This window comes from Coturnix japonica, chromosome 5, assembly GCF_054131305.1.
Source record: "Coturnix japonica strain WE chromosome 5, WE-NBRP24, whole genome shotgun sequence".
NCBI classification, from domain to species: domain Eukaryota; kingdom Metazoa; phylum Chordata; class Aves; order Galliformes; family Phasianidae; genus Coturnix; species Coturnix japonica.
The window spans coordinates 51617447-51630578 of NC_140667.1; the positions used below are offsets into that span (position 1 = coordinate 51617447).

The 13132-nt window shown below is 45.9% G+C and overlaps 1 protein-coding gene and 1 long non-coding RNA gene across 5 annotated transcripts in view; both read right to left on the bottom strand.

Annotated features, from left to right (window-relative positions):
* The window catches only part of PRKCH (protein kinase C eta), a 97989-nt gene extending 90346 nt beyond the window's left edge, over positions 1-7643 (bottom strand). Inside the window, exons 1-2 of one of the 3 annotated variants that reach the window (XR_014946822.1) lie at positions 3672-7643; positions 2111-3295 (exon numbers count right to left, since the gene is read on the bottom strand). Coding sequence is in view for 2 of the 3 variants with exons in the window: in XM_015865797.3 (XP_015721283.2) it covers positions 2111-2470 (360 nt within the window). In the remaining variant the exon portion in view is untranslated. The remainder of the gene's footprint in view (positions 1-2110; positions 3296-3671) is intronic. The other 2 variants (XM_015865797.3, XM_015865796.3) reach the window with 2 other exon arrangements.
* A 1648-nt stretch (positions 7644-9291) lies between these two features.
* The window catches only part of LOC146760822 (uncharacterized), a 60066-nt gene continuing 56225 nt past the window's right edge, over positions 9292-13132 (bottom strand). For both annotated transcript variants that reach the window (XR_014946827.1, XR_014946826.1), the window contains exon 3: positions 9292-9470. This is a non-coding gene — a long non-coding RNA (uncharacterized LOC146760822). The remainder of the gene's footprint in view (positions 9471-13132) is intronic.

The window sequence follows — 13132 nt, forward strand, 5'->3', positions numbered from 1 at the left end:
GAGGGCTCACACCAAACTTGCCCTGTCCCAGGTAGTTCCCAGATGCCCTGAACTGCATGGTTGCATCAATGCATTTGGTGTTTACCAATATATCCTTTTATGTGCAGCTAAGTACAAGCCAGGTTAAATTCTCACCTGTCTTCCCTTCCTTGCCTATGTCAGCATACATGCTTTTGTTTAGGGGTTGGAAGAAGAGCAGCATGAGGGATTTCACTATGAAAATGTTATGAATCATCTATAGAATCTCTGTGGTGCCTTTCCTCGTGCCAGCCGCTTGTGGACCTTGTGCTCATACAGAGCAGCACTTCCTGTCCTTCAGACTGCACAAAACCCAGTGACAGCCTTGCTGGATTTATCAAGACATATTAAATTATCAGGGCAAGATGCTGTTCTCACTGTCATCATGCAACCCTGGCTGCACGCTATGCAGGAAGCTAACAGCACGTCAAAAGGGATGGGAGGAGAAAGGGACAGAAGAGAAACACCTGCTCACCCTGCCCATTAAATCCAGCCTAGTTTTACGTTTTGGATGGTAACTGGAAGGATAGAAGCAGCTCTTCATCTCTGTCCTTGTGCCCAGATAAACCACAGACTGATGTAAACTGATGTTTAACACACTGACTTCCTACCCCACTGCACCTCTCGCTGACGCAGGAGTTCACAGGACACATATCCATCCAACTCTTCCCCTCCCCAAGCACCAAATGAGAATTTAAAAGTGCTCGGCAGGCCATATACTATGTATACTATCTATGGGATGTGTGGACAGAAAGAAGCAGTGGACGTCTGGATGTGTGTGCATCTACATCACAGCCAGTGTTACTATAGGGATTCTGGTAGTGTAAATAAGGCCACCAACCCACAACAGGGCTGCCCAAACCCACCACACTCAGGACTCAGCACACCAAGGGGCTATAAGAGCTCTCTCAACAACAGATAGGAAACGCTCCCAACAAATCAAACAGGAAGAAAACCCTCAAAACCACATCCCTATATCCTGAGTGTGTTCCTTTGCTCATCCCACAGGCGTCTGCCCGTACATAACCTTGTTTTATCACAAGTCACAGGGGGAATTTCTTTCCAGCAGCACAACCTGGGAAATTCAGTATTGCACCGACTGGGCTAACCCCAAAGTACCTGAGAACACCAAAGAGAAACAAATGAATAAACAGCACCAATATAGGCCTATTAAGTGCTTTTGCAACTAGCGTGTATTTCCCTGTAGTCACCCCAGAGATGGAGCTTCACACCTTAATCACAGGCAGCAGCTGAGAACTGAAAGCACCAGCCATAGGAACAGATAGTGATCAGCTCTCTGCTGTCAGCTCTTCCTCTCTGTCTGATTTTATTGTGGTGGTTACCTGACCACGTGAGCTGAGTTTCCTGGTCTCTCAGTGCTAACACCTGTATTAACTTCAGCAATTCTGAGGGGTTTTTTTTCTGCCCAGAAAGAAGATATTTATTTATTTTGAACTTAATACTTACAAGCAAACCACAGTTTGAATCAACACATTCATTTCCTCCTGCTCTAAAAGCACGAGAAACAAAGGCACAACTTTAGAGCCTGTCCTACCCCTCCCACTCACTATTATGACTAAAACATAACTGAGTTCTCTGGGCTGGATAGAAGTGATGTAGAAACAACCTAAAATTAACCTTAAGTGAAACCAGCAGCGTATGTAACACATGCAGGGATGGGTCCTGCTGCTCTGCTAAGAAGACACACAGCAAACAACTGTGCAAACAGGTGTAGAACCCAGTACATCCATCCAAGCATGCACGCTTCCATATCCCTGTATGCTCAGCACTGAGGGATGGAAGGCACATAACCCTGTGAGTGCAGGTGTACTTTGCTGCTACATACGAGGCTCCTCAAGTGGCTGCACTCAGCTGCAAAGCTGAGCCTTCACACTATGACAGATGAGACTCCACGGTCCTCAAAGCAATCAGCTTTCAGCTGCCACCACGTTTCTATCCCCTTTAGTCCAACACCAACACGATGCACAACAGCTCACCTGCATGCACAGCACGCTGCGTGCATCTGCAGCACAGACGTGCAAAGACAAGCCCCGTTCTGCCTCCATTCATTCGCAGGAGCAAAACTACTCACCCAACCCTCGAAGCTGTCGCTGGGTCCCGCAGAACGCAGGAGGTCCTGGAAGTGCAAGGTGCAGTTGGCCACGAAGTCATCGTAGCCGATGGGGGTGTCGTGGAAGACAGACAGCTCGATCTGATGGCCGTCGGTCACCGTGGCGGAGAACTCCTCGTTGTACGTGGGTTTGTTGGTCTTTTGCTTAGTGCTGGTCTGCCCGACTCGCACCTGGTCCACGCTGACCGTCACGTAAGGATCCAGCAGCTGGTATCCCTTACGGAACAGCGAGTGGCGGAGGGACCAACGGGTGGGCTGCAGCCCCACCGCCTCACCGATCCGCACCTTCAAGTACCCGTTGAACTTCATGGCTCCGGACATGGCCACCCCCCCGGGGGCACCCGGAGAACAACCGGAGCCTCGTCCACCTCCCGTCCCGTCCCGTCCCACCTCGCCTGCTCAGGGGGCCGGGCGGCAGCGCAGCAGCCTCCCCCGGGCCATGCCGAGACCCCGCAGCCCCCGCCCCGCGCACCGCCCACCTCCCCGCGGTTGCGGGTGGCCGCTCCGCCCGATGCGGGGCTCCGCTCGATTCTGCTCGGCTCCGACACCTGGAGCGTGGGACGGCGCCGGGCGGGGAGGAGCCGGCAGCCCGAGACGGGAGGGCGGGTCCGGGATGGGAGGGTAAATACTTCACTGTGAGGGCGGTGAGGTGCTGGGTTGCTTAGAGAGATGTGGGTGCATCATCGCTGGAGGTGCCCAAGGCCATGGATGGGGCCCCTGGGCAGTCGGAGGCAGCCAGCCCACAGCACGGCTTACAAGTAGATGATCTCTAAGGTCCCATCCATATAAAGCTGTCCTAAGGTTCTGTGAAATACTGCATTTAAGAAGGGAAGAGCACAGAGCAAACGTAAAGAAACGTTGTTTCTGCTATTGCAAAGTTTACAGTTACAACCCTGTCTTTTGGGATTAGCTGCACGTGATTAACGTTTTTTTGGCACTCCGTGCGCGGGGTTTGTTTTGGGGTGGATTTCTTGCTGGTTTCTGCATGTAGTTAATAAAAGTCAGGATTAAATACAGTTAATTACGTTCCAGATTTCAGAGCGTGAAGCAGGTTGGAGAACTGCAATATCCTCCCTTCCTTCCACTGCTACAGCACAGCCCACCTGCACGATGCTGTGAGCTTAGCAGCTGCAGGTGTGGTCATACCTGTAAGAAAGAAGGGGGAGGACTCGTTAGCAGTAAGATTTCAAAGTAAAAGAAGGAAGATTTAGATTGGATATAAGGAAAACATTTTTTATGGTAAGGGTAGTGCAGCACTGGCACAGGTTGCACAGAGAGGTGGTGATGCCCCATCCCTGCAGACACCCAAGGTCAGGCTGGATGGGGCTCTGAGCACCTGATGGGGCTGTGGGTGTCCCTGCTCACTGCAAGGAATTGGACCAGATGGCCTTGAAGGGTCCCTTCGTACTCTAATGGTTCTGTGACTCTGTGAACTGCTTTCCTTGCTTCTCATTGCTCTGAATCCTCCTGGCTGCCCTCAGCCCTTCACCTTTCACATTCAGTGCAAATGATTGTTTCCCACCTTGTTTTTCCTTGCTCTTTTCTCCTTCCAGACGTTTCACATTTCAGAGGAGACTCCTGTCTCCTCAGGACAGAGCAGGTGGAACAGGTTCAGTCATGGGATCTTTCCTCACATGGAGGCAACAGTTCTGCCAGGAAGAATTGTAGATCCTTAAAATCAGACATCTGACACGTGTCTTTGTGAGGCTTTTAAGTTCCATGATCTGCAGTGATTAGCTAAAGATAAGAAGCATTAAGAATTCTTCAGCTTGGTCATGTCCTAACCTTAGAAATTGCCAAACTGATGATATCCAGGCACTACAGAGCCCAGGAGCTTGCTTTCAGCAGAGGCCAACTCCAGGTGTTTAGTTTAGTTTCTTGGTATTCACTACTCTTCTTTCATGACACCATAAAATAAAAAAGCTCCTCATTTACCTTCTCAAGAGCATCACTGCTTGTCATTTTGTACTTTCATTGCCCCTATCTTTCCAAGCTGTGAGCTGTTGGAATCCATAAGCCTGGACAGATCCTGTTCTGAGCTGGATGATCAAATCTCAGATCTTACAGAACGCCAGGACTCTGTAATGGCCACAGACAGGATCTAAAGACTGATAGAGCTTTACAGTACACAGCCTGGATGTCCATGGGATGAGGCTGAACACCTTATAAAGGCCAGAGCACCTACCTTCCAAGCTCCAAATAATCAGAGTTTTCTCTGCCTAGAGGCATTCAGAGATCTCAGTGCAATAGAAATGATGAATGCTGATTCTAAAAGAACAATTTTTGGCTTACCTTCTGAGTTCCTTGCTCTGCATCTATTTGCCTTACAGAAATCGAGAGCTCTGTGCACACCCCAATAGTGCAGATAAACTTTAAGATGGAGACCCTAATTAATAAATAGGAATTACAATCTCAAACTGCTCGTCAAAATCTTCCCCTTGACCTTTTCCTCCATTTTCAGAGGAAGCAGAGATGAGACTTCCCAAGCAGCTTTGTAGAACTAACCATGCATTTACTGCCACAACCAGGGAGAAGACTAAAATCTGCTACCTGAATCCCCAGCCAAAGCTCAAATGTCTGGTTCTCAAAGAGAACTGGCCGGTGCCATGAAGGCAGAGCATGCCCTGCCTGCTTTGCAGACATCCAAGCGGTGTGAAAACATGCGCAGTTCAGTATTTTCTTCCAAGAATCCCAACGCTGGTGCACGCAGTGACCCTGCAAGACTGAGTGCAGCAGCACCATCTGGTGATGGCTGCACCGAACCTCCACGCACAGCCCTCAGTGCCAGGCAGGAGCTGAGGTGTAATGCAGAACCATGGATTCTCTCCTCATCCTTGAGCTTGGAGAACTGGCTCAAGGCAGGGCAAGTTGATTCACTTTGTGCCCTACGAGTGTGCAGGGAGGCTGAGACCTTCCTGGCTCTTCCTGCCCAGCTGCATGGTTTCCTGAGCGGTCAGATGATGACACATAGTTGTTCCCAAAAAGGGTTGTGAAGAGTGCACGGATGTCCTGGTGCTGTGCCCGAGCAGCAAGGATGGCAGGCAATATGCAGTGGCAGCAAACAGAGAATAAAGCACAAGCTGAGTAATGGGCAAATGATAGAATAAACAAACAGGGAATGGGCACTCTTAGTAACCTTTTAGCATTGCAGGAGATTTTAGAGCAGTAGTGGAAAAACCCTTAGAAAAAAGGAAAAATAAAACAAAACACAAAACAGCTTAGTGTTCACTGATTACCAAAGACAAATAATTAGTAATTATTAGAAACAATTGCAGGCAAAGACACCACAAATGATGCATCTATACCACTGATACTGACTGCAACTCTGCTTCTCTCAGTCTGAAGAAGTATAAAGCAGAACTAGGAAAGGCACAAAAGTCATGGTAGGGGTATTCAGAGGCATGAGACGGGGCTGTGGAGGGAGGGAGAGGGACTGGCTGACTTGTGATTGCTCAGTCTGGGAAAGAATGACTGAAGGGGAACATGTTGGAGAGATCTGTATAATCATAAACCATATGAACTGGATGAATGGGGAAGGATTTTTCATTTTCTCCAGCTTAAGATCTAGGGGGCACTTGCTGAAATTAGGAGGTAGCAAGTCTAAAATGAACAGAAGCAAACACCTTTCCATGCTGTTTATAGTTCCAATATAGAATTGCCAAGAATGGAGTCCAGAAACATATACAGCCTTGTAAAGGGGCTAAACATTTATAGAGGATGGACTCAATGTGGCTACTGACCAGGAGACAAACCCTGGCTCCGGAAGTCCTTTGACCACAAATTGGCAGCTGGGAGACTCTGCAGAGCAAGGAACACGGTGTTTCTCTTATTTCTTATCCTCTTCTGCTTCAGCATCTTATTTCTTACTCTGAAGCCTCTGTTACTGGCCACTCTATGGAACAGTACAGCTGAAGTAGGATGGAGACAATGAGTACCCCTGTTCTGATGTTCCCCTGGACTGTAATTTCCATATCTAAGTGAGAAAACTCAGGAAAGACACTTTTTGAGACTGGCTTATTCACCACTCCTGCAGACAAGCAAATGACCAAAGAAGGGACCGACTCCCTGAGATGACTCTTGCATTCTTCTTTCAGGTCACAGTAACCTTAAGGATAAGTTTATGCAAGCTCTCTCATGTCATTTTGGTACCTTATCTAGAAAACTTGCAATTTGGCTTTGCAAACAAAGCTTATGATTTAAGTTTATGATTTAGGCCTGGCCTTGTTTCACACTGCGGCTACACACAAATTAAAGCCCATTCATGCATCATGTAAAAACCTCCGTTTCCTTTTCCCTAGCTAAATGTGCACTATTCCCTTCACCAGTAACCTGCAATTCTCTAATAATTTGGTATTGTCCCCATCTGGCAAGTTAAGGGCAAACGCTTGGACTACTCCACTTGGAATGTCTACCAAACACTGGTTACATTCAGAAATGAGTCTGTAAAGTGATGGAAAAACCTTGGCCTTCACAACCACCATAGCAAAAACACTGCTGACATCTCTTGTAAATGGAACTGCAGTTAAATACATTTTAGGAACACCAAAAGTAAAAGAGCTGTAGAGGCTAGTGAAGCAGGAACTAACTCTCGTTGGTTCCCCTATTAATTTTAGTCTATTTATACAACTCCTCTCTTATAGTTTTTATTTTCTATAGGAGTGCTTGTTAAACTTCTAAATAATGACAGCTGCTAAAAACTGAATATCCCATCTGTGGAATCATTTGTGGTCTGGGGAAAAGAAAAGAAAGCACGCCAAGAAAAAAGATGTAATTCTCCTCTCTAATGATAATAATTATGGGATTGAGCCCAAATTCACTGAAGTTAAAAGCAAAGCTGCCACTTATTTCAGCTACATAAGAATCAGCCCTGGTTTGTATGTCTGCTCTTGCTCCTGATTTATACCCGTGCAAACTAGGAAGAGAGATTTAGCCTAATATTAGTTTTTCTTATTTAGAATGTGTGCTTATTTTCCACAGCTAAATTGGAGCTCACCTGATCCTTTATTTTCTTTTTTTTTTTTTTTTTCAAGCACCGAGTCATTTTATAAAGTGCTGGTATTATAAACTGCAGAATATAGTTTATAAGAGCACTAACTCCTACAAGCCAACCATTAATACGACTAATGGCCTGTCTGTTGTACTAAACTGCTCTCATTTGTCTGGGTCCATTAACAAATGCAGTGGTCATTAACAGTTAACAGCGACTCAGTTATTAGATTTTATTACTTGTACAGGAAACACTGGAGAACAAACGGATTGTTTTGGTTTACGGGGGTTTCTTTCTTTCCCAGCAGCCTTGCCTTATTACTTATAATTTAGCTACTTGCTTATTACCAGACATAACTGACACACTCAGAAGTGGGTTCAAGTCATCCATGAAGACAGTCAGCTCACGTGCCAGCCACCCTCAGCCCAACAAACCTCCTTTACAGCAGAGCTCCAGGCCATCAGGCTGCAGGGTCTCATTTTTCTGATGTTTCTGTATCTTTCTGTTTCTGATTCTATGAAAATCATAGAATCATAGAAAAGGCTGGAAAAGACCACTGAGATCATCCATTCTGACCATCAGGCCATCCCCACCATGCCCTCTAGACCGTGTCATTCAGTGCCACAGCTCCACGTTACTTGACATCTTCTGCATCACTCTTGGTTACCTCTCTTGAGCTCTCTTTCTGTCTCTCTCTCCCCCTCCTTTTCTAATTCATCGAAATCCAACATGAAAGTTTAAGTGCGTATTTTACTTCCTTCTTTTTGGGACTGATGCATCAAGTAAAGGTCATATCTTTCTGCCTCATACAGACATTTAGCCCAGACAATTGTAGAGGTCTACAAATTACCTTTGAGCCACAGTCTTGCTCATGTTTGCACAAGAGGAGCATTACTCAGTGTTATCAAGCTTGGGAAGACCTTCCACATTCTGACTGCTAAAGACCCCTGACACACTTCTTTCTTGTTCTGCTTTCTTCACCCTGATTCAGCTCAAAGCAGTAGAAAAAATAATCCCAATGTTAAATTGTCACAAAGGACCAGCAAAGGCTTGTCATGAAGGTGGCTTTCATCAAGCAGCTTTCTTCACCTGCATTGCCATGAGGGAGGAGACACCCAGAGATGTGTTGTTATTCTTTGGAAACAGGATCTTCCAGACACCCGCCAATCTGATCAGACTGGTGTTGCAAGGAAGCTATCAGTACTGAGGTGGAGATACATGCAGTGGCTGTGGCTTACCTTCTGTGGGGATTGGTATATTCTATGAGATAGAAATAAGTTCTGAGCTATTGGGCTTTTTCTACTGCACTGCGGATATGAATGGTTTGTATGTTTGTAAGTTCTCTTACAAAGGCATGAAGGCATACCTAGTATGAGTTATACTACTGACTCAGTAAGGGCTTTGATCAGTCTGGAAGATAGGGATATAACCAGCGCAGAGGTACAGTGCATCCATGGCACACGTGATCCCACAAGATGCTAAACTGCCTGAAGAAGAAAAGCCATACTTTCAAATAAAGTGGTCTGAGCATATTGCACTGGAAACACCCTGTCTCTTCTCGTTTGGCTCATGAAAGAGGATCTTACTATGCTTTGATTACACACAAAGCAATCAGAGGTCCATAAGAGAGTGCAGATTTGGCCAAATTACATCAGTCCATTGCTATTTGTAAACCCATTCTGATGCTATGGCAAACAAAGAATGCTATACAGCATTAAGAGGAAAATGATGAGAGATTTTACTTAGAACAGGCTCAAGACTTTTCATGACCACCTCAGGTGATTGCAAAGAATTTCTACTATCCGTGGGGTAGAGATTAAAGCCTCTTCTGTATCTCATGCCTGTGTCTTGGGTGGTGTGTGCATGGAGAAGTGCAGTGCTGTGGTGTTGGATGCTGAAAGATTCATGTCAGCTTATCTGCTCCTGCCTATAAATGAGACATTTTGGTTACAGCTTCCCTCCTATCAGCTTCTGATAACTACTTCCTTCCTACCCTATTTCCCAAGCTAGCACATGCTAGCATCTTGTGTAACAGAACCAGCTGGGCAAGAAATGTGAACACGTTTAAGAAGCCTGCAATGTGTACATTATACCACTAAGGAGCTGACTCAGTGGAGAACTGCTAGGAATGGCTCCAGATTGTTAGGCATATATATGCATCCTCCTTACCTTGCAGTGACAGAGAGGGAAGAATAAGAAGAGCATCTCTGCCTCTTTCATCTTTCCTCTTTCTTGTCTTTCTGCCTCAGGCTCCTCTGGCAGGAGTGGGTCTTGGGTCACCATGCACTTCATGAAGCACTGCTCTCACTGGCTCATTTTCCTTTCTCCAGGGATCTAGGTGTCAAGACAGCAGAAGAGATCCTCTCACAGCAACCAAAGATCATGTTGTGATTTGCTGGTGCACTCAGCCATAGCACACTGACAGGTTGATCCTTCCATTTTTAGTATGTCGTTTATTCTCTTCATGCTGCTCAGGTCAGAAGCTACTATCTAAGTCAAGTTGCTGAGCCTCAGCTGTATGTGGGAAGAGCTTCTCTTTCTACATATTTTAAAAGAGAGGAGAGGGGAGAGGAGAGTCAGGGCAGGGTCTGTCGCTGTGACAGTATGTAGCTTTATTTCAGATCTAGGAGACTTAGCCCCAGCCTTCCCAACTGGAGAAGCAAGTCTGAATCATGGCCATCAAGACTTCATCCCTCAAGTCAATGCATCTTAGATACAGGACAGCAGTTCTGACTTTGGATACTCCTACCATAGCCTCATAGTGCCTACTGCTATACCACTGACCAGCACCACGGCAGGACATCTATGGGGGTCCTTCAGCTGAGGTTAATAACGCAAAACAGAACACAGGTAGGTCCTGAGGGTTAAGAGTTGACTGGGTGTCAGTCATGGAGTAAATCAAAAGCGTGTGGGTAAACACCAACCAGGGCATTACAGGGTAGTGCTGTAGCACAAACAGAACCTTGGTCCTGTAATCAAGTTGCTGCTGGATCTCCATCACCAAGGATGCAAGGTAGAACTTCTGAACCCAGAATGGCACCCACAAGCAGAACTTGGCAAAGCTCTTCTATACCCAGGCAAAATTATTTCTGTGATATTGACAGGTATCACAGAAGGTCAGTATTACAGAACAGAGAAGTTGCGCTGTTATTGATTCATAGGTGTGAAAATCTGGGCACATGCTCCTACGGTTACTAGGAGAAACTTAGCTCTGCCATCCTAATGGAGACTGCTAGATGAATGGCAGAGGAGAAAGAAGGGTAGAGTGTACCCACCTTTGTGCCTCCAGATCGCCAGCACAGCCTCCCAGCTGCAGCAGACCTTGTGCAGGTGCCAACATCGTGTCTCTGGGAGAGGATTTCTGCCAGATACTTAGAGCTGGGGGTTGCTGTGTTGCTGAGAAGACTCAGGGAAGTTTGTCAGTCAGCTCTGAGGGCTGCCATGTTCTGGCCCCCAGGAGACAAAGAGAAACCCCATCTGCTTGCATTGAGTGAGAAGTAATCTCTGTGAGAAATCAGCACCAATTATGCCTAATTGCATGGTTCTCATGGGAGAGCCTGAAGGAGGTGAAGCAATGATAGATGCTCAGTGCACCAAACCACTGCAGTGGGGACTGGAGGTCTGTTAAGAACTAGCACTCCAAATGTCCCCCAGAAGAGTTTATCTAATATGGATATTGCTCCTTAAGAAGTTGGATGTTTATCTTTTCCTGAGCAGTCTCAATTTGATTATTTTTTTTAAGTCCTCAAAAGACTGAACTATGACCTGCACTAAAACAGTAGTAGATATTGTTTAACAGTAAGTAGGCTAAAGAGGAAAGAAAAAGAAACGCATTAAAGTGATGGGACTATAATGACTACATGCCGCAGCCTCATTGTATTAGCTAATAATACCTGAGTTGACTTCTTTAACGCTGACAAAGTATCAACAAGCCCTCAGGGTTCTTCTTTTGGTCAGGGCTTGGTCTGATCTTTCACTTTCCTACAGTGTCTCTCATTAAATTCCTTTTTTCTCTCATCAGAAATAAATAAATAAATTCCATCTGCCCAGAACTGCACATTCTTTTCATCATCTCAAGTGCTGAACTCTGTACCACTGAAATGCAAGAGTTCACCAGTAATCTCTATTTATCTGTACATTTTCTTGTGACCACAAGAGTTATCGTCTTTCATACCTATTGAGCAGATGGAAGTCGAAAAGCAAGCAGGAAAGGGTTAGAATGAATGGAGTGTACTGAGGTAAGTGTACTATAGAGAATATAATGATGGAGAAGAATGTGCGCAGGGAGAAAGGAACAATTACCTGGACTAGATGACAGGAAAAGGAAGCACACAGGAGGTGTTGGGCATTATAAGACTTTAAACTCTACATAAGGCATACAGATTTCTTCCTTCAGTTCATTACAAAGTGCTCTCCTCAGAAGCAAACCTCAAAACATAGCATAGCAATACAGAGCTGTGGCAGGCCTGTACTTCTGGGATATGCTGTGCATCAGATGTGTCCCTCTGTATCTGCTTTCCTCCTTACTGACAGCACGAAAACATGCTGTGTATGCATTTCTACTGAGGTCTTGAAAATCTCAGTAAGGCATGACTGTGATATGAAGATGCTACCCAAGTACTCCTTGATACGAACTGTTAGATTCTCAGGGTTGCTCTAAAACTTCAAGGCCCTGCCCCAAAGTTTTACAACTTACTAAACATTGAGAAACCAGAAGATGCAGCCACACTGCTCAAGGGGAAGTACCCTATGCACACAACGCTGTGGCAGCCAGAAGCTGCAAGTGCAGAGCTAAGAAAACCAGGTTTTTGTCTTCTATCCGACGCCTCTAGATGGAGCTACCCCTTTTCTTTTCAACCCAAGCAACAGCTGGCTAGAGGCACCACTAGTCATAAGGCAGAGAGAAATGCAGTGCTTTGTAAGGGAAGGAAGCTTAGCACTTGCAGCAGCGTACACATCTTTTTGCACATGTGTTTTCCTGTCATTACATGTTCTGAGCTTTTCTGCAATCAAATCCAAAGGCTACAAAACCTGTGACACCAGGAAGAGCATCTCTTCCTTCTGCAATGGGGTCTCTGAAAGGCCTATCCCTTCCATGCATTGCGGTACCCTCAGATTTCAGTCTTCCCAGCTCATTGACCACACAGTGTCATGCTGTGTGGCACTGTGGGCAGATAGAAGGAAGCACTAACCATATTACAACACTCTTTGCATCCCTGCCCTCCCTTGGTTGCCCCTGGTGCCTGTTCCACTAGAGGGTACCCTCAACACACTGGTGCTGAGCCTGGAGCTCAGCTGGATGCTGTCCCTAATGAAACCTGAAGGCCAGGCCTAGGAAAGTATAAGGCAAACTTTACAGAAACGCATGCTGTAATTTTATGGCACGCTTTAATTTGACTCTGTTCAGTCAGAGCAGCCCCCTGGGCAGGCTGGGACTGCACCACACAGCGTACGGCTGTGCTTTCAACTAACAGCTCCAGCCTGAAATGTAACTGTTAGAGCCTCACGTGCAATCAAAGCTGCAAATGACCCTGGGGAGTAAATGAAAAACAGCAGGAGGCCCACAGGAGCTCACGTTTAAAATACATATTTAATTTTATTGGAAGGATAAGAGCAAAAATGTTCAGATCTGTAATATTATTTATATTATAGCAGTGCCTAAGGGGAACCAAATGAGCCTGCATTAGCAAGTGGGCTGTCCTGCAGAACTTGTCATCAACATAAGGCTTAAAGGAGAGGGAAAGCAGACCAAAGAGGGACAAAGTGCTGTCCTCACAACACACTGCAGAGAGAACAGAGCCAAGAGAGGGATTCAGGTCACCCAGTTACCCTACTGGGGTTCTTCTCTTTGGCTCACTCTTTCCTACATGCTTTATGTGCACTCGCTCCTTGTGTTCTGTCCCCTACCATTCAGTTTCAGCTAGACTAAAGCAGGTCACAGCAAAGAACAGGCCATGAGCAAACGTTAAACTAAGCTATGAATTAGCAAAAGGAAC